Source organism: Pelophylax lessonae (assembly GCF_965119305.1).
Source record: "Pelophylax lessonae genome assembly, chromosome: 5".
Taxonomy (NCBI): domain Eukaryota; kingdom Metazoa; phylum Chordata; class Amphibia; order Anura; family Ranidae; genus Pelophylax; species Pelophylax lessonae.
Genome location: NC_138772.1, coordinates 425509987 through 425531830, shown reverse-complemented (window position 1 = coordinate 425531830; position 21844 = coordinate 425509987). Strand labels below are relative to the sequence as shown.

General features: G+C 43.3%; 1 protein-coding gene across 1 annotated transcript in view; it reads right to left on the bottom strand.

Annotated features, from left to right (window-relative positions):
• The window catches only part of MRPL15 (mitochondrial ribosomal protein L15), a 37290-nt gene extending 16162 nt beyond the window's left edge, over positions 1-21128 (bottom strand). Inside the window, exons 1-4 of the mRNA XM_082259621.1 lie at positions 20965-21128; positions 13323-13480; positions 11634-11799; positions 3411-3534 (exon numbers count right to left, since the gene is read on the bottom strand). Of these exons, the coding sequence (XP_082115747.1) occupies positions 3411-3534; positions 11634-11799; positions 13323-13480; positions 20965-21117 (601 nt within the window). The 5' untranslated portion in view covers positions 21118-21128. The remainder of the gene's footprint in view (positions 1-3410; positions 3535-11633; positions 11800-13322; positions 13481-20964) is intronic.
• Between the last annotated feature and the right edge of the window lie 716 nt (positions 21129-21844).

Sequence of the window (21844 nt, the reverse complement as noted above, 5' to 3'; positions counted from 1 at the left end):
AACAAAAAATCAAAAAAGAAGAAGAAAGAGTCTGGGGCACAAAGCCCCAGCACAGAGAGAGCCAGCAACTCCTGACAAGCTAGACTTTGAAACTGAGATATGGTTGCAGGAAGTAGGAGGGTATTGACTGAGGGGACCACCCCTTGAGGGTGGGATATGTTAAAAGCTTTAATGTTAACATATTCTGTTGCCTAGCTACTCCTTCGGAGCAAAGTCTAAGAATATGAAGAGGCGGCGACTGTCGGAGGACGTAAGAGAAATTTTGATTTTTACATTTTTTAAATCAATTAAAAAAAATGTGAAAAATACTGTTATTTTTTCAAACTTGTCGCTCTTTTTGTTTATAGCGCAAAAAAAAAAAAAAAAAAATATTTGCACAGGTGATCAAATACCACCAAAGGAAAGCTCTGTTTGTGGGGAAAAAAAAAAGACGTCAATTTTGTTTGGGTACAGCGTCGCACGACCGCGCAATTGTCCATTAAAGCGGAGTTCCAGCCTAAACACACACTCACCTGTCGCACGGTCCAGCGGTGCGCCGTCTTCTCCCTCTCTGCTCTGCGAAGCCGGCATCACTGATGTGGGCACCTGGCTGTGACAGTTTGCCGCTTCATAGCCGGGTACGCACTGCGCATGCGCGAGTTGCGCTATGCGTTGTGATTGGCCGGCAATCTTCTGGGACCTCTGACATGTCCTAGAAGATTGCAAGGAGGGAGGGAGAGAGAGAGGAGAACTTCCGCTCAGGGCGCCGCGGAAGTGGGAGCGGGTACCTTTCAAAATTAGGTACCCGCTCCTCCCCCTCCCCCCCAAAAAATAATACATGCCAAATGTGGCATGTCAAGGGGTTAGAACTACCTAAAGCGGAAGTTCCACTTTTGGGTGGAACTCCGCTTTAAAATCACGCAGTGCCGAATCGCAAAATAGGGCCTGGTCTTTGAGCAGCCAAATCTTCCGGGGCTTAAGTGGTTAAAGGATTTGTAAAGGCAGAAGGTTTTTTTTGTATCTTAATGCATTCTATAGGATAAAAAAAGACTTCTGTGTGCAGCCCCCCTAACACTTACCCGAGGTCAATATCTGTCCAGCAAAGTCCACAAGTTTCTCAGCCGTCCGAGATTCTCCCTTCTGATTGGCTGACACAGCAGTGGTGCCATTGGCTGCCGCTGCTGTGACGGTTAGCTAGCCAATCAGGGAAGTGAAGGGGGTGGGGCCAGGTCGGGGTCCCTGTCTGAATGGACACAGGGAGCTGTGACTCGGCTCAGGAGCCCCTTAGCAAGCTGCTTGCTGTGGGGGCACTGAACAGGAGGGAGGGGCCAGGATCCCAGAGGAGAGACCCGAGGAGAGGAGGATCAAGGCTGCTCTGTGCAAAACCAACTGCACATAGCAGGTAAGTATAACAGATTTGTTATTTTTATAGGGAAAAAAAAAATAGACTTTACAATTGCTTTAGATATCTTGTTACAATGACAAATGAAAGTCAGCGGGATATACAAGGAAGCAAGTGTAACTAGCATTTGAAGACATTTAAAAGCAACAGACAACAGATCGTGTGTAGTCGATCAAGCACCCTAATGTGTCATAGTTTCACCCCAATTTGGGGCTAGGCATTATCCTCTCTTAGTAAAAATGGAGATAAAAGCAAAAATACCTGCTAAAAGATTTATTAGAGACAATTATTATTATAACAATAGTGTTTTGATAGAATACAAGAGACTTAAAACGTCACCAAATACAAATTAAACAAATCAAACTGTGCATAGATTATATATATATATATATATTTTTCTTTTTACCTGCTCACCTCTCAGATTAAGCCCAGCCTTAAGTGTGAAAAGCATCTTGTGTTCATATTGTCTGGATGACTAAAGTTAACCATTTTATTACCTGGAAAATTAGTTCACTGCACTAGCGATTTAGGTGTGCCTCCAGGAGAACATAGTGATTACTACTAGGGGCCATAATAGCCACTAGAAAAAAATCACATTTAAAATCAGACCGGCTGCTTATACCAAAGTTAATCGATCAAACAACTTGGGTATATTCAGCCTGCCCATACATGGTTTGAATCTTGGCCAGTCCCTGCTGAACCGGCCAAGATTCAAACCATCTATGCCCAGCTTTAAAACGGCTTGAAAAAAAAACTTTTGTTTTTGACAGAGAGGGGGAAAGACGATTTGAAAAATCATTTAAAAATTGTGGATGGGCTTTAACCTCTTTACGACTGCCCAGCGCAGACATACTGCGGCAGGCAGCCGCTCCCAGGCAAATCACCGTACATGTATAGTGCTTGCTCTCGGGGGGCGGGGAAGCCGATGCAGCGGGCAGGCTGCTCAGATTGCGGCCTGACACCTGCGATCGTTCCCTGCTGAGAGAGAAGAACGGTCGGCTTTTGTAAAACACAGCTGACCGTTCTTTTCCCTGAAATGATCATAGAGCTCATGTGATCCTGCTATATAGGATCACATGTCTCTAAGGTCATTTCAGAAGCTACGCCCCGCCACAGTTAGAATCACTCCCCTAGGCTCACATTTAACCCCTTGATCACCCACAATGTTAACCCCTTCCCTGCCAGTGTCATTATTACAGTAATAGTGCATATTTTTAGCACTGATTACTATAGGAAGGTCACTGGTCCCCCCAAAAGTGTCAAAAATGTCAGTCAGGGGTCCGATCTGTCCGCCGAAATGTCGCAGTCCAGCAAAAAGAAAACATAATAAAAAGGACATAAATCTTTCCCGTAGTTAGTAGACGTGATAACTTTTGCGCAAACCAATCAAAATACGCTTATTGCGATTTTTTTTTACCAAAAATATGTAGCAGAAAACAAATTGGCCTAAAAAAAATTTGATTTTTACTTTTTTTTTGAGAATGTTATATAGCAGAATGTGAAAAAAAAATTTTTTTTCAAAATTGTCGCTCTTTTTAGTTTGTTTTTAGCGCAAAAAAAAAAAAGAAAAATCGCACAGGCAATTAAATACCACCAAAAGAAAGCTCTATTTGTGGGGAAAAAAAGGACATCAATTTTATTTGGGTACAGCGTGACCACGCAATTGTCCGTTAAAATAATGCAGTGCCGAATCGCAAAAAAGGGCCTGGTCAGGAAGGGGGCAAATCATTCCCGTATTAAAGTGGTTAAAGATCACTTTGCAGAGATGTTTTACTTTGCCATTATTGGTCTATTAATGGTGATCAGTGTATTAAAAAAAAAAAAAAGAAAGAAATGCATGCATATATTATATCCACTGTGGTTTATTGGTATATTACTATATAGCATGAAAATTTTAGGGGGGGGGGGGTAGTCTTATCTAGAACTGTATAGAGATAATTACAAATACAGCAATTTCATTATCTGTCATGGCAGAGAGATCTCAACAACAGCAGGACAATTTCAACATATGACATACATTGCAACTTACCAAGGCTTCGTGGATCATAAAAACCAGTTGTTATAACTCCACCATTTCTTTCTATGGCTGCAACTGCCAACTCTGATGCCCACTGGACTTCAATGTTAACTCTTGCGCAAAACAAATCAGCCCCCTGAAAACAGGCAAATATTGAAGACTTTAATGTGTATGCATACCCCAACTTTCCTTTGCTACCTTCAGTCTGTTAAAAGGTATTCATCAAGACAAAATTTTAAATAAACATAATTTGTTCTTGTACATCTCTAAAATACATGCAACTTTCCCCATGTTTTATTCCTCTAAACAGAAAAATAACTGTTGATGTGCCAGAAAGTAAGTCTGCCCCTAACTTCCTCTTTTTTTTAGATTACTTTTTAAAATTTACATTAAGAAAAAAAAAATGAACCTAACCAACCAACCAAAATCCAAAAATCCATCCTCTGTTCCATATTGTAAATACCATCGAATAGCTTTTAACGTAAAAAACTCTGTAGGTGGTAAAGTCTTGATAGAGAAGAAAGACTGCTTTTTTTGTTTGAGTATAGATTTATAATATTTGTCCGAAGCATGTTTAAAGCCACTTAGGCCTCATGCACACTGGACGTTTTTCCAGCTGCTGTTTTTGGCGTCACATTTTTTCTGCAGCCAGTAAACTCCCCAGCATGTTATCCTATGTGTCCATGCACACATAGGCTGTTATCAGCATTTTGGCAGGGGCGTTTTCTGGTTGGAAAAAACCCCAGAACTAGTGGGTTTAAAAAGGAGGTTTTCAGCTGTAAAAACGCTCTGACTCTGAAAAATGTGAACACTGAAAAACGTGGCTATTCTGCATTTATGAGCCATAAACTTTTGTGGGAATATAGTTTTGTTAAACAAAAAAAAAAAAAAAAAACCTAAAAAATGCTACTACAAAAACCGCTGAAAAACTCATCCTATAGCTACAGCTTTCTACAGATATTGCTACTGGCGTTTTTATAACATCCAGTGTGCATGAGGTACTCACTACCTCTGCTGAAAGTCTATTCCAAGCATCAAATATCCTTTCAATAAAATACTTTCTAAGATTAGTTTTAGGTTATCTCTCCATGTTCTTGATCATAATTCCATATTGAAAATCCTGCCCTCTTGAACCCCCCTTGATGTATTTAAAAGTTTCTAACATGTCTCCTCCTCTGGAAAGATAGGGTAAGAGCATTTCAGAGTTTGCATAGCAATGCAATTGGATAAATCATTACTGGAACAGAGTAAGTAATAGGAGAAGAACAGTCATGACACTGGTTCTCAATTTAGGGCGACCGGGGTGCTGTACATTGCAGAACTTTCCATGCCCCAAGATGGCCACAATCGACGGTTACATCGTGATTGGCCTGTTGCCATCCCCATGCTAACCTTCCCTACTCTATCCATAACAAACAAAACTAGGCTGATCTATAACAGTGATTTCCACCCTTTATTCACTTGGGTAACCCTCAGCACATATACGTAAACTTCCCCCCTGCATTGGTGGTGGGAGTATGTAATAGCAACAGATACAGAAAACAAAATAATGGACATGGCCAATTTACACTAACAGTGGGAGGGGCTTAATAATGGGAGAAAAAGAATGCCACTATGTCAGTGGAAAGAAAAAAAAAAAAAAGACACTGGGTTGGTGTCAATGGGATGAAGGAAGGAGCTAGGAGGGACTCTTTAGGGTGGTGTGTCCAGTGTGGTCTTGGGGCTTGTATGAGGTGCAGTCTGACACTGGCTCCTTGGATCTGGGGGCTCCCTGGGGTTTTGGAGTGGCTGTTGGTTGGAGGTCTAGGCATTCATGATGGATTGCTGGGTCACGAAGGATGCACATGAGACAGGAGTACGGTCTGGTGGCTCACCTGGATGTTGCAGTTCAGAAAGGGATTCTGCGCTCCAATGAGAGTGTATTGGAGGAATTAGGGATACAAAACTAAGGGGATCTCACCTGATAGAAGCAGATGGCCCCAAAGAGCGGTTGGTCAGGGAGATTTTGGTGACATTCAAGACTAAAAGCTGCAAGCTGATCTTAAAAAAATAAAAAATTCCCCCGTCAACACTCGATGTGGATGAAGGAATCTTCTCTTCTGAGCTATAGTATACTGACAGTGGGACTCTTCCACTGCCAGAAAATACTGATCAGTGCCGCAGACAAATGGCTGCAGGTGCTGATTAAACAGAATTTTTTTCAGCAGTCCAGTTCAAGAGGTCCCTGCTGAACTGGCCGAATCCCGATCAGTCTATGGTCAGCTTAACTCCGGACTCAAGTCTGTCCTATATCACTTCCTATGAAGTGCAAATTAAAGATAGTTGTATCCGCTCAGGGAGAGCATATCACTCCGCTGCGGACTGATTAAGGAGGCGGCAGCAGGATTATAGAAGGAGTCTCAGAAAACATGGCTGTGGGATTACCGCACAAATTATCTGAACACAATTTAGTTCTTCATGGATCAAAAATAAAGAATCAAGTCCCGGACTGCCTACCATAACCATTATTACAAAACTATTTTTGCGTACCCCAGGTTGGGAATCTGAAAGGTTTGCAGTGATTGCGTAAAAAAAAAGTTTTCCACAATCTTTTGATCAAAGTATAACGGCCATAAATGTTCCAGTTAGTGATTTGTGTACACAAAGGTAGGGGGGCATTTTATTCAGTGATGCGTGGTAGAGGTGTCTTTGTGGCATAAAGAATTCACACATGGAACATTAATTCTATATTTCTGGGCTGCTGCAGTTTGCTCACAATACTGCATAGTATGTGTTTTGTTACTTTTCTGGGTTGTATCCAATATTTTGCTGGTCTTCAGAGCAGCATCAACACTGGAAGGGTCATGTATGGGTAAATGTAGGTGCATGCATTGCACTACTGCAGCTATAGACATTACCTGCATTAAGGGAGAAAAAAAAAAAAAAAACTTCCCCTTGCGGTTTGCTCCCCTCCCTAAATACATACCCAGGTCCTCTCTTGATCTAGCACTGTGCCCATCTCCAACAGCTATGGTTTTTCTCCCTGCTCTCAGGGGACAGACTGATAACAGCAGGAGCCATTGGTTCCTGCTGCTGTGAATCAAAACTAGTGAGGAGGGAGCGGGAGGCATGGGTGAGCTGCACTGTGTGTGTCTATGGACTCACACAGCCTGGCCCAGGAGCACTGTTGTGTGTGCTCCCATAGCACACGGTTTGCCATGGAGGCACACTCACAAGAGGAGTAGCAGAAAGCAACAGCAGGAGACCCCAGAAGAGGCAGTAAGAGGCCACTGTGTGCAATATCCTTGCACAGGGCGAGTTAGTATGAACCTCTCTTTATATTTTACGTCAAAACATTCCAGCTTTTAATATCACTTTAAATAAATTCATACTATCAGGCCAAACTACTATTGATGTTTGCATCTAGCAAATACAGAAAGGCTGCAATTAGCCTACACAATCTTGTCTATTTTGCATTTATTTGAAAAAGCATTTAAAAACATCCAAAACCAAAGTATGTCACAAAAAAACATAAAGCATTAGGAGGATCTTCATTCTAGAAAAAAAAAAAGGCAGCAACTACAAATACTGCAGCTGCTGACTTAAAAACAAAAAAGGACACTCGCCCGTTCAGGGATCCAGTGCTGTCCTCACCAGAACCAGTTTTTCGTTGGTCTTCGGGCCCCCATCGCCAGCATGTGGGAAGCCGCTTGTGACTCGTTGCGGCTTCATGCTACACATAAAAGATCCACATTGTGCTCTGTAAATGAACCTGCAGCCTTCTGGGGGACATGTCCCAGAAAGCTGCAGATAAAGAGAGGGGGGCCAAACTTCCGCTGGAACCACCTAAACCAGGCATCACTAAATGGCGGCCCGCGGGCCAAGTCCGGACCCAATCAATGTTCCGTCCGGCCCCGCAGCGGTCGCGCCATTTAGGATCTGTTTTTTCCCTCTGCCGCCGCCGCCGCTGCAGCTGCAGCTCTGTCTTTACAGAGCTGATATCGGAGGAGCAGCGCAGTGATTCACGGAGGACAGGGGCTGGTACAGTTAACTGATTGGTTGCTAGAACTGCCCTGTATTCTAGCAACCAGTCAGTTACCTGGGGCAGGTCCCACCCTCCGTGCATCCCTTCTGATGTCAGCTGCTGTGCCTCCGATGTCAGCCACGCTGCCCTGTTTAAGGTAGGACAGGGAAGAGGCACTGCTAATGTAAAGTGGGAAAGAGGGGTAATATCAAAGAGGCAGAAAAGTAAAGGAGTGATACGGTATGAAGGGGGATGGGGTTCTACAAAGGGGGTGAGGATTGGAATGTGAAGGGGGGCTGGAGACTGCAGTGTGAAGGGGGGTTTTAAAAAAAAGGAGATGAGCACAGGAATGTCTGAGGGTGCTATATAGGGGGTGAGGACAGGAATGTTAATGGGGGACTGGGGACTGCAGTGTGAAGGAGGGGCACAATAAAATGGGGGAGGACAGTTATGTGAAGGGGGGTGCTATAAAGGGGGGGATGACAGTTATATGAAGGGGGGTGCTATGAAGGGGGTGAGGACAGTTATGTGAAGGGGGGTGAGGACAGTTATGTGAAGGGGGGTGCTATGAATGGGGTGAGGACAGTTATGTGAAGGGGGGTGCTATAAAGGGGGGGGGGGACAGTTATGTGAAGAGGGGTGCTATGAAGGGGGTGAGGACAGTTATGTGAAGGGGGGTGCTATAAAGGGGGGGAGGACAGTTATGTGAAGGGGGTGAGGACAGTTATGTGAAGGGGGTGCTATAAAGGGGGGGAGGACAGTTATGTGAAGGGGGTGAGGACAGTTATGTGAAGGGGGTGCTATAAAGGGGGGGGGAGGACAGTTATGTGAAGGGGGTGCTATGAAGGGGGTGAGGACAGTTATGTGAAGGGGGGTGCTATAAAGGGGGGGGGGGGGGACAGGTATGTGAAGGGGTGCTATAAAGGGGGGGGGAGGACACTTATGTGAATGGGGTGCTGTAAAGAGGAGGAGGACAGGAATGTGAAGGGGGGCTGGGGACTGCAATGTGAAGGAGGGGTACTATAAAGGGGGCGAGAACAGGAATGTGAAGGGTGGGTGATATGAAAGGGGCTTGGAATTGAAATTTAAAGTAGGGGGTGATATAAAGGTGGGCCGCTGACAAAAATGTGAAGGGGGGATGATATACAGGGGGACTGAGAACACTGATGTAATAAAAAGGTTTGTGATGAGAAGGATTGTAGACTAGGTTCACATTATTGCGTAACGCGTGTAGGCGGCCCATTTATTTCAGTGGGCTGCCTTGTAAGCAGAAACGCAGAAAAATAAGTCCCTGACCTTTTTTTTTTTTTTTTCTTTTTAATTGCGCCGTACCAAGCTGCATGGTACTGTGGCACCATGTGATGTGGCACTCGTAAACACGCGCCATGTTTGCGCATTGTGCAGAGGTCAAATTGAGAGCCAAACATATGATTCGGACCTCGGTTGGAAGAAAATTTTACCTACTGGACCTTCATGAATTTTAATTCATTACCCCTGACCTAAACGATCTGAATAGAAGTGGGTCCCTATCAATACTAGGTACGCACCCCACACCCTCCCAAAAAAAAAGTAATGTGCCAAATGTAGTGCGGGAGAAGGATATAAAATGGGACTTCCCCTTTAGGATGTATTTCTGCTTTAAAGAACAAAACAAAAGATAAAAATATAAAAAAAAAAAAAAAAAAAAGGCAAAAAGAAATACTTTTTAAAACCATTCACTTGGCTAATGTCTCCACCTAGTGGTGATTAATGTCTCTAGTTTTACTATTTAAAGCAGCTGTTTAGAAGAAAAAAAAGGTAGATAGCATTTTTATAAAAAGAGACTTTGTATGTCTCTTTTCCAAAGAAAAAAAAAAAAAAAGCTCCTCACACTAAATTTTTGATTTGTGTGTGCATACAGAGAGCATGAGCAAGGGGATGTAACTTCCAGAAATAAGTGGCTGCCCAATAGCCAAATGCAGAAGAACCCAAGGCAGTTCATTTTGAAGAAGGGCAAACTAAGAGGTAAATCTACTGTTATATCCAAGCCTCATCTCATTTTTCTTTCTATTTTTTCCCTATAAAAAAAGGTCTAATTTTTTTTCCTATAAAAATAACAAACATGTCATACTTTCCTCCTCTGTGTAGTTTTTGCACAGAGAAGCCCAAGATCCTACTCTTCTGGGGTCCCTCTTCTGTGATCCTGGCCCCTCCCTCCTGTTCAAGCAGCTTGCTATGTGTCCATTCAGACATGGAGCCCCGCCCCTCTCTCTCTCCTGATTGGCGCCGCTGCTAAGTCTCAGCCAATCAGGAGGGAGAATCTCAGACAGCTGAGACACTTGTGGACATCGCTGGTCAAAGAGGGACCTCAAGTATTAGGGGGTGCTGGGGAGGCTGCTGCACACAGTTTTTTTATCTTATTGCATGGAGTTTATTGCATTTTGACTTTTCAACTCCTTTAAAGAGAAACTAAAAAGTCTAAAATAAAAAAAATGCAAGCAGGCAGACATGAAATTTCTCTTCTGCAATAAAAAACGTTTGTGCCTACTTGCAGTCTTTTTTTTAATGTACACTGAGCTGTGAATGCGCAGGTCTCATTACAATCCTAGCACAGTACCTGTGTGGCGGGATACTTGAACTTCTGTGCATGCACAGAGTTAAGTCATCTAGTACAAGCCAATTAAGATAGTCAAAGATCAGCACTCAGAAGATGGAGAAAAGATGTCGGCAAAAGATCTTGTGGGCATCAGACCATTAGAGCAGAGGTAATTATTGTGGGCTTTAGTTATACTTTAAGTCGGAGTCCAGATTTCCTTTCATTTTAAAATTCTTTGGGCTAAGCTGGATCAAACGAACAAATGATCGAATGAACTATTTCTATTAACAAATGATTCGGCCACTGTGCTATACGGTAGTAGCATTAACTGCTTACAGTATACAGCACTGTGTTCCGGCATCAGTATAGGCATCTTCTCTTCTGCTGCCAGAACCAAACTAAGTCAGGCTGAGTGCATACAGAGCAAGTCTTGTATCTTTATCAACAAATACAAGGCTTCTTCTGATTGGCCAAGGTGGAGAGTCCAGTAGATATGGTCAACCTCGATCCATGCAACCACTGAAAAAAATAAAAGGCTTCCTCTGAGTGATTGAGGCGCACTCAGTCCAACTCGATCCTGGCAGCAGACAGGAAGTTTTTACTATTTAAAGTGCCAGTAAACCTAGACTTCGGCTTTAATTTCCACTATAACACAGACGTTAAAGTGGTTGTAAAGGCTGGAGGTTTTTTACCTTCATGACTTGTATGCATGAAAAGTAAAAAACCTGTGTGCTGCTCCCTCTACAGCACCTCCCTCATAGCCCCTTCTTGATCTAGCCATGTGCATGGGAGCCTCGGCTGTTCAGGGTCTCTCTCCCCTCATTGGCTGAGACACAGCACTGTTAGCAACTGATGTCAATCACAGCCAGTCAGTCAATGAGGAGAGAGCGGGGGGGGGGGGCGAGCCACAGCTCTGCGTGTCTTATGGACACATAGTGGGGCTTGGGAGCAAGCCCACACCAGTGCCCCCATAAAAAGCAGATTGCTATTGGGGGGCACTGGTCAAGGGGGAGGAGCCAAGAGTGGCAGCAGGGGACCTGAGAAAAAGAGGATCAGGGCTGAGCTGTGCAAAACCACTGCGCAGAGCAGGTAAGTATAACATGTTTGTTATTCTAAAAAAAAAAAAAAAAAAACACAAAACTCACCTTTAAACTATATTATAAAAAATAATGTACGGATTTGTAGCCAATATGCAGCTTAGAAAGGCATGCCAAGCACAGGAAAAACAAATATATTTATTGTATTGTTTACAACAATAACCAGGGTACTCAACTGGCCAATACCAAAAATTAGGGCCAATGGCCGTAGTGTATGCATTCTCTAATTTACAGAACAGTACCTTCTTGCCAAAGAAAAGGACTGCAATTTTAGGGCCAGACATTGGGTATTTCCTACAGCTCAGCCATAAGTCAGCCTGACTGGGGCAAAGCCCCAACTACAACGAAGAATAATTGCCACAAAGACTACAGTGGGCCTCAGAATACTTTCCGTTACAGACTGCAGGATTAGAGCTATGATACAATTTTAATGAAACCTGGTTGAACCTAAGATGTCAGTTTTAAAGTGCTTTAAATGGAATAAAGAATGAATTATCCCGCTTAACAGATAAGCTGCAGGTCAAGCATTCAGTCATTAAAGGCTTCGGTTGTTGCCATACCTCTTCCACCAACTGTACACCATAATCCCTTTTCAGTGGCTGGATGGTCACTCCTCTACCATTGACCAGCTGGGTTAGGTCGATTGGTTGTGAGGGATCGACTCTTCCAAGGTCAATGAGGTACTGGAGCTTCTTTAGGCTTAGCGGCTGATACTGGCGTCGGTTGCTAAACAGAAAACAATACAGAATACACAATCCATTAAATGATGGTAACATTTTATATTGTTTTTTCTTCTTCTGGCTGTTTATTTCTTTCTGCCTTTGGCATTTTCAATTTTAGGTTTCAAGCCTTTACACAGACGGTCCTTATTTCAGTATCTTTGATAAATAACATTTTCATTGGGAGCAGGTGAAAAATCAGATCCTGTGGGCTTTATTACAGGTTATGAACATTTTTTCTGAAGTCCTCAACTATCCTGAATAGGAATATGTATTGGGACTGTTTGCCCTGTTTTTCTTTCTATGCTCTGTACACCAAGTCATCCCTTAGCTGGCAGCACAGTAGGATCTACATGAAAACCTGGAGGCAATCTTAATGTAGGATGAGCATCATAAAACATGGCAGCTACAGAATATACTGTACACAGGAAATGTAAACCAGGCATGGATCATAAAGTGGCATTGATATGCAATTACTTTGAAATTAATCATATTGAGCATCTTTCACAATGTGATCCGAAAGGGATTCTAAAGGCTGAAGGTTTTTACCTTAAAGCGGAAATCCACCCAAAAGGGGAAGTTCCACTTTAAAGAATCGTCCCCCGCTCGCTCCTCTTGCACAATTGGCACTTTTGAGGAGCGGGGGGAGAAGGTACCCGATTTTGACAGGTACCTGCTTCCATTTCCGCGGCGCTCGGCATAGGCAATTTTCCTCCCATCCTCCCCCTGCAGTCCTCTGGGACACTGACAGGTCCCAGAAGACTGCATCCACCAATCCAGGATGCGCCGCGCGACTCGTGCATGTGCAGTGGGCACCCGGCTGTGAAGCCGCAAGCTGTTACAGCATGGTGTCCATAGAGAAGATGCCAGCGCCGCCGAGGGAGGACGGAGGATAAAGATGGTTGGAGTGAGCTCACAGCTGGACCGTGGAACAGGTGAGTGGCTGTCTTTTAAAAGTCAGCAGCTACACTTTTAGTAGCTTTTGACTTTTATATTTTTTATTTATAGCTGGCTGGAGCTCCTCTTTAAGATACATTAACTGCATGAAGGTAGAAAACCTGAGTACAGCCCCCCCCCCCCTTTATACTTACCTGAGCCCCCATCTCGATCCAGCGCTGTGCCCGAGAGCAGCAGCTCTCTCCCTCTTCATAGGCTCAGAGACAGCAGTGAGAGCCACTGGATCCCACTGCAGTCATTCAGAGCCAGTGAAAGAGGGGAAGCGAAGCTGAGCCATGCTCTCTGTGTCAATGGATACAGAGCGTGGCTCAGGAGTGACTGGGCATTTGGTGAGGGAAGGGAGGGGGGGGGGGAGGTCAGGAGCGAAGGCAGGGGACCTGAGAAGAGCAGGATTGGGGCTGCTCTGTGCAATACCACTGCACAGAGCAGGTAAATATTACAGGTTTGTTATTAAAAAAACCAAACACACACACACACACATGTATATGTGTGTTTACAAACACTTTAATGCCTCTGTAAGGTTACATGGGTCAATATTTTAGAGAGTATTTTTTTTAGGTTATTGATACATGCCTGTGTCCCTCATTGAATCCATACTTTGGGATAATCAAGTAAAAAGGAGTCTGCCCGCCTTCAAACCCTAGACGAGGTTTGTTTCCTCTCTGCGTTTCTCCTTTGTGGCCTCTACCACTTTTGTTGCCACCATGTTGGCCTCGACCTCGTCGTTTTTCCTTCGAACAAATGAACAAAATCATTAAAACAGGACGCACATACAAACATATACAACATTGCAATAAAAAAGAAACATCTGACAGTTCTAGTAAATCTGGCCTGCATTCAAGGATCATGGTAGGGTAAAAGTACCCATTCCGCTCTTCACTGAGCTCAGAATACCAAGTCACTGCTGTGAATGCCAAGATAAGCTGCAGTATCTTCATATGGCCCACCCCTTCACCGCAGTATGGGGCTTTCTATAGGCAGATGGAAAGAGGAGAATCACAATTGTCACACATTTATAATAAAATTGACTCTTTATTGTACATATATGTATAAAAAATATATATCATATAGATACATATTGCATGAAAAATATAAAAGAAAATTGCATATATAGAAATTTATTGCCGTAGGGAATGCCGATAGTGTATCACAGATTTTTTACGGTATGTAGCACGGTCTAGGGTCCCCAGCAAGCCGACGCGTTACGCAGCAAGGCTTCCTCAGGGCCAGAGAGACCAAGGTAGACCGGTATTTCCTACTGCGACAGAGACCTAGATGAACATATGCGCAGAAGCAGATCACCAGAGATGATGTATAGGGGAGGTGTACGCTGGAACCACGGCGATCATATAGATTTAGCAAGGCATTCCTATTCAATATCTTTTAAATATTACCATAGGACCACAACATAAATATAGAGGACACGTCCCTCACAGCATTCGTCATCAGTATTGATGGGGTCTCAATATAGACCGCTGTATGCGTGAGGCAGGTAATTCCTAAAATATATTCCCATGTATTAATGACATCATAGATATTCCCCACCTAGCCACCAAAGTGAAGGACCCCTTGTGTACACCGTCATTATATACCTTAGGGGTATAGGCTATATATCACGGTAATTTGTATCAACTCTTCACCGCAGTATTAACACAAATCAGTGTTGACATGTATGCTGTAAATGGGTCATATGGACACCTTGAGACAGTGGAGAGTGTAAAGCCTCGTACACACGCACCGATTGTTGGCCGTGAATTTTCGGCCAACGTCCGATCGGCCGATTGTCGGCTTGTTAGTATGATGCTTCCGACAACTGACTGCGACTTTTCAGCCGAACAAAATCTGGTGTGCATGTTATAAAATTTTTGTTGGCCGTCACCAGAATGGCCGATTGTTCCTCATTCAGTACAGATTTCGGCCGACAAAAATCAGATGAGCAAGACTGGGCATGCTCAGAGAAGAAAAAACACAGAAGTTAACCAGCACATGACATCACTTCTGAAGTTGGTTTTTGTTGGCCGACAAAATTTGTGCGCAGTCTAAGCACATTTCAACCAACACAACAACACTGGACAAAAGACGGCCGATCGTTCGGCCGACAATCGGTGCGTGTGTACGGGGCTTAAGCAACTACAAGCATGGATTTAGGAGTACATCCAGCACCTCTAGGACACAAAGTGCTAGATGTCAGTGTAAGGGATACAAACATAGGTGTTAATCTGAATCTCCCAGCCACCTAAGTATATACACTAACATTACTCTAATATCTAGACTCATGTAGTGTGCACTTGCCTTGAGATAATTTTCTTTATGCCAAAGCAGGACCCCCGCCGTGTGCAGAGACTTTATTTATTTCTCTAAAAGTAAAATAAAAATGAACCCGTGCTTTGACAGTGCAGGACACAGCAACAGGTTCACTTAAAGTGGTTCTAAAACCAGGACATTTTTAACGCTAAAGCATTTCCTGCATTAAGCTCGGCTCTCATTATGCGATGGCAGACATCGCTTGTGATTCAGAGCACACTGCTCTGAAAATCACATGCCATGTCTGTGCGATGCAAATTCAGCCATACAGATTGTATGGCTGAATTCGCATCTGATTTGGCACAAACACGCACAGGACCCTTTTTTGGGTCCGCACCAGAATCTGATCGCATGGTGGTTCACACTTATGCGATCCCATTCATGTCCGAATGTCAGTTTGCACTGCGATATGTGAACTGATTTGGGGGTGTCGTTAACTTTGAATTAACTCCCCCAGAAATTTGCATATGGCAGTGTGCACTGCCTGCGCTGGGAATATGATGTGGGAACCCGCAGTAGAATGTCGCAGGGTTCCCGCATCGCATAAATGTGAACCGGGACTGAAGGTAAGGTTTCATCCACACTACCTAACTATAAACAGCTTTAGAAACGCTGGACAAAAAAAAAAAAAAAAAGCAATTTAAGCATTTTTTTGCTGGCATTAACAGTGTTTAGCCTAGTGTGTAAGGCTAGTTTGCCCTTGGTCAGTGATCATGTCATGCGCCTATTTTTGACACTTGGTGTTTACAAGCTAAAATCATTTTTTTTTGCTAGAAAACTATTTAGAATCCCCAAACATGTTATATATATATATTTAGCAGAGACCCTAGAGAATAAAATGGAGATCGTTGCAATATTTTTTATCACACCGTACTTGCGCAGCGGTCTTCCAAACTCAATTTTGGAAAAAATTCACTTTTTTTAATTAAAAAATAAGAAAACAGTAGAGTTAGCCCAATTTTTTTCAATAATGTGAAAGACAATGTTACACCAAGTAAATAGATACCCAACATGTCATGCTTCAAAATTGCGCATGCTCGCAGAATGGCAACAAACATTGGTACTTAAAAACCCCCATAGGCGACATTTTAAAAATTTCTACAGGTTACAGCTTAGAGTTACAGAGGAGGTCTAGGGTTCAAATTATTGCTCTTGCTCTAACGATGGCGTATGCGTTCACTTCTAAGCGCGAGCTAATGGGGACAGGGCGCTTACATTTTTTTTTTCCTATTTATTTTTACACAGTTTAAAAAAAAAAAATGATCATATTTTTTCCTACTACAAGGAATGTAAACATCCCTTGTAATAGAAAAAGGTATGACAGGTCCTCTTTATTGTGAGAACTGGGGTCAAAAAGATCTCACACCTCACAACTACACTAAAAAAGAAAAGAAAAAAAAAAAATCGTCCCTTTAAAATCGGTTGCTAGGCTTGAGGTTGCTCCGGTGCTCAAAGACCATAGAGTTGAGTGGGGGCCATCTTGCCCTCACTCTTCCTGTCTCTGAGGATCCGGGACCGGATCGTTTTCCCCGCTGCGGGTCCAGTAAGCAGGGAAAACGGCCAGGACATGGCGGGGGGGCACCTCTTCCACCGCACTGTAAGTGTGATCCCGTGGCGAATCTGCCGCTGGGACCACCCTTATCTGAAAGCCGCCCGCCGTTGGAAAAAAATACCAGATTTATTTAGCGTCAAAGGACCGACTTAAAACTGCGGCAGGTGGTCAGTAAGTGGTTAAGAGCTGTCAGACAGCGGGATCCTTCATCGGGATCGGAGTTTTGTTTTTTTTTTCTTGGGTCGGCGGTCGTCATGACTGACGATGGATCTACATCGAGAGATATATTTTTTAATAAAGGACTTATTTGCTCGTGGAATGGAGCCAAACTAGAGCATTTCAAAATCTCCATAGGCGATGCCTTTAAAAATCTTTACAGGTTACCAGTTTAGAGTTACAGAGGAGGTCTAGTGCTAGGATTATTGCTCTCGCTCTAACGTTCGCATCAATACCTCACCTGTGTGGTGCAAACACCGCTTACATACGCGGGCATGACCTATGTATGCATCCGCCCCTTCGCCTGAGCATGGGGGGATTGGGGCGCTTTAAAAAATGTTTTTGGTTTATTTTATTACATTTTTTTATTTTTCCAATGCTAGTTTAATTTTTTTTTTTTTTTATCACTTTTATTTAGAGGTGCCCCGAATGGAAATATTGGTACCGAAACCTAAAATGCCAGATGCACTTGGCCAGGAACCGAAACTGAAAATAACAGTTTTGAAAAAAAAAAAAATAAATAAATTATATATAATTTGTATTATATTCGACTTTTTAATTAAGAATATCATGAATTTAAACTTAATTTGAATTTATTGTTGGCCATTCTTGGCACCTTTAGCCCAAGAAAAATGTATCCCTTTAAATTCTATGTGTCTTCACATTGGTCTGTTGCAATTCCATTGTGGAAGCTAAAAAAAAAAACCCTGGGACAGTCAAGGCTAGTGCATGTAAGCAACGATAGCCTCTGAACTGTCCCCTATTTCACTTACCAGTAAGAAGAAATACTTACCTTGAAAATGTCTTGTCCAGCGCTGCCATCTCAGGTGTGGGCAGCTGAAGCCAGAGCGTCCCTCTTCGTGTCCTCTCAGTGACATCGGAGTCCCAGAATGCCCTGCTCGCCACTTCCGATGCAGGCGTGTCATCCCTGAACAGCTTCTGCGCATGCCCAGAATCTGTTCAGCAGGGAATGACGCGCATGCACCGGAAGTGACGAGTGACTCCGATGCAGGCGCATTAACTCCTGGGATTGATGACACTCATCTCCCAGGAGTCAATGCAAGGAGGAAGTGCCATTGTGGGCCGTGGCCACAGAGGGAGGAAGAGGAAGGAAGGTAAGTATATTTGCATTAAAAACAAGGTAAGTGAAACAAAAAAAAAAAAAATGTATTTATCCAATTCTTTTTCAGGTTCATCTAAGCAAGCGTACGGTGCAAAGATAGTTTTTAGGGTGGAACTCCGCTTTAATATACCCTGCATGCTGCATTTTTGGTCAGTTAAAGAAAACCCACACCAAAAAATGCACTTCCCTGCTGAAATGCATTGAAAACGCAGCACGAAGGCATCAATAACACACACCCGTGTTACAATTTCGAGTCACATGACCAATAAAAAAAAAAAAAAAAAAACCATAAGCACAGTAAAATCGCCACAAACTCCTTTTCGGTGTCATTATTGGCATCTTTTTCTCTTATTGGCACAATGCCTCTCCCGCCGCTTCTAAAAGTGGCTAATCAGCCTCTCGGATCACTTTTAGCGATTACAAAATCGCCAGATAAAAAAAAAAAAAAAAAACACATATTGCTACATCCATAACCCGTATGCCATTTCCAACCCAGGCCCTCATTATACAATGGCCCGGATGGGAAGTGGTTAAGTTAAAAGAGAAAATGCAGGATTTCAAAAAAATAAACAATCATACTCACCTAGGTGGATGCAGCGTCTGCCCCCTGCTGCCTCTACACTGACGGCTGAGCCATCAAAGACCATTGATCGATCATTTCTCAGGTTTGCTCTGAGCAGAGCGGTGACAGTCAGTCGCGACTCTCTGCTCCTCCAGTGCTCAGTGGAGCGTCAGGCTTTGAAGGGGGTGGGAGCAGCTGGCACAGGCGCTCAGCAGATCACTGAGAGGTTTAGCCAGCTGCCGGTCAGGAAATTGGGTGGATCCCGACAATATCACCAAGATCCCTGCAGAGCCCAGACCAGCTGAGTAACATCAGCCAACATTAGAGCTGCACGATTAATCGTATGAAAATCGCGATCTCGATTCACCCCCCCCTGACGATCTAAACCTGACATATGCTCGATTCTTTGCATAGCTGAGGGAGCAGAGAAAACAGCTGTGGAAAACTCCCAGTAACTATAAACAGAATGATTACATTGTATCTTTCCTCCCGCAAAAGCCTATCAGCATTAAATCTCCCAGTAACTAAAAACAAAAATGATTACATTGTATCTTTTCCTTCCCTCTGCCAGGGAGAAAGGAAGTTTAACCTCTCCTGACACTTGTTGCTTGCAAGTTAAAATCATTTTTTTTTGCTAGAAAAGTACTTAGAACCCCCAAACATTTTATATATATTTTTTAGCAGAGACCCTACAGAATAAAATGGCGATTGTTGTAATATTTTATGTCACACTGTATTTGCGCAGCAGTCTTTCAAACGCAATTAATAAACTTTAATGAATAAAAAAAAAAACGTAACAGTAAAGTTATCCCAATTTTTTTTTGTTACACAGAGAATCGTGAGAGAATCGTGATCTTTATTCAAAGCTAAAAAATTGTGATTCTCATTTTGGCCAGAATCGTGCAGCTCTAGCCAACATTGGACTTTAGCCAGCTGTCGGCTGAAAACAGGGCACAGGACTACAGAACCAAGTGCACTCCAGTGACCCACAGTAGGGCTAAAAGAGCTTTGGCTATACTTCTCCTTTAGGCCCTGTTCACGCCTGAGCATTTTTCAGCTCATAAAAAACGCTCATCTCTGAGGTTCCAAAACGCCCAACAAGCAAAATCCCATTCATTTCAATGGCCCCTGTTCACATGAGCGTTTTGTTGCCTGAAGCTCAAAAATGTATATGAGCTTTTTTGGCACACTATAAGCATTTTTGGTCAGATGTCAATGCCTGCCTCCAAACATTTGCAAAAAACGCTCAGGTGTGAATAGAGACTTAAATAAAATAAAAATTATAATAAAATGTATAAAAACAAAGAAATGAAATGTAACCCGTTTCCCTGCACAAACCTACAAATGCACGCACACTGGGTACAAACATATGTAAACCGATCACACCACACATGTGAGGTATCCCCGCAAATGTCGGGGTGAAAACGATCATTCTAGCACCACAGCTCATTCTATACGGAGGAGCTGTAAATAATTGTAAAGCATCACCTATGGAGATATTTGGGTACCACATTTAATTTGCAATATCATGGTCACATGCTAATTTAAGACTTAAAGCGGTGTTCCAGCTGTTATAAAAAAAAAAAAGGGTCAGAAGCTACAAATACCATAGCTGCTGACTATTAATATATAGACACTTACCTGTCCAGGGAGCCTGTGATGTCAGCACCCCAGCCAAATTTTCAGATCGGCTGTCAGGTGCTGCACCGCCATTCATTCTATGGGAAATCGGCTTCACAGTGGGTTCCCTACTGCGCATGCACGAAGCACGCTGAGCATTCTAGATAGCTTGGCGGTGAGGGAAGGAGGAGGATGGAACTTCCCAGGGACAGCGGCGTTGTCTCCTGAATGTAGGGGAGGGTACCTGTCAAAAACAGATACCCGTTCCCCCATCCCCCCTGAAAGGTGCCAAATGCGGCAAAAGCAGATGAGCGGAAGTTCCACTTTTGGGTGGAACTCCGCTTTTACGTGTTTGGTATCTATTTACTTGGCAGTTGGTACAACCTCCTCTTTTATATTTTTACAAAATATTTTGTATTCCATTGTGTTTTTATGTACGAGAAATTCGTTTTATTATATTTTTTCTGAAATTATGCGCCTGACAGTTTTGCAAAAATCATGCAACATAAAAAATGCAACTCCTATCTTTTTATTCCCCAGGGCCTTTGTGTTCGGAAAACAGATCATATTCTGTGGGGTTTTGGTGATTTTAAAGCCAAAAATGCAGATTTTCCATGTGTGCAAATAATGAAAAGATTGTTGTAATGTAGAAGTGGTTAGGAAGAGCTTTCCGTGTGTACTCTCCGGAGACGGGAACTCTATAGTTCCCGCCTTGCTGGTACTTGTAGTTCTACCAGAGCTGGCCAGGCAGTGTGTGTGTGATGGGGTCCTGGCAATGAGCACGTGACACTCCCCAAGCCCCGACCATGGCGGTGTACGGACACAGATCGGCTCTTACTCTCTGCCTGGCTCCGGGGTTGGGTCTCAGGTTGGCCAGGGACACTCGGGGCAGAGTCTTCAGTAGTTCCCCGGCTTTCTTCCCACTGCTCCCGGAGGCCGCCATGTTCGCATTCTGAAGGGCAGAATGACAGCAAAGACCATGTGACCGCATTCACTCCTAAGCCCCGCCTCCAAGGTTTTGCTTTACGGCGCTAACCTCAGAGTTTTCGCCATGTTGGTTTCGGGCAGAGTGGAGGACACATAAAAGACATGCGGGGTGGCGCCAAGTCTTACCAGTTCTCTGTATTCCAGAAAGAGAAGTAATTATCAGATGTTTGGTCATCCCTGGACTGATATACAAAGCAGTATCAGAGCTCCCATCTGTCCTGTATTAGCAGTAATCCCTCTGTCCTTCCTCCAGTTGCCCCTCCTTTTATTGTGAAGTATAGCATTCTATATTAAAGGTACTAGTTAAAGAAGAAGTAGTCTCTTTTATTACTTAATTTTTATTAACCACCTGAAGACCAGGCTTTTATTGGCACTTTTCTTTTACAGGTTTAGGCCTCTTTCACACTTGTGCGACTTGGAACTGCAAAGTCACATGAGAAGTTGTACTCCATGATTTCCAATAAGTACCGTTCATATCTGTGCGACTTCAAGACTCAACGACTTTAAAGTGGAGTTCTTCCTCCCCCTCCACCCCCTCCATAAATTAACCCCAGCCCTATTTCAGACACTCTTTTTGTTTACAAGTTAAAATCTGTAGAAAACTGCTTAGAACCCCCAAACATTATATATATTTTTTTAGCAAAGACTGGAGAATAAAATGTCGGTCATTGCAATATTTTTTGTCACGCGGTATTTGCGCAGCGGTCTTTAAAACGCCATTTTTTTGGAAA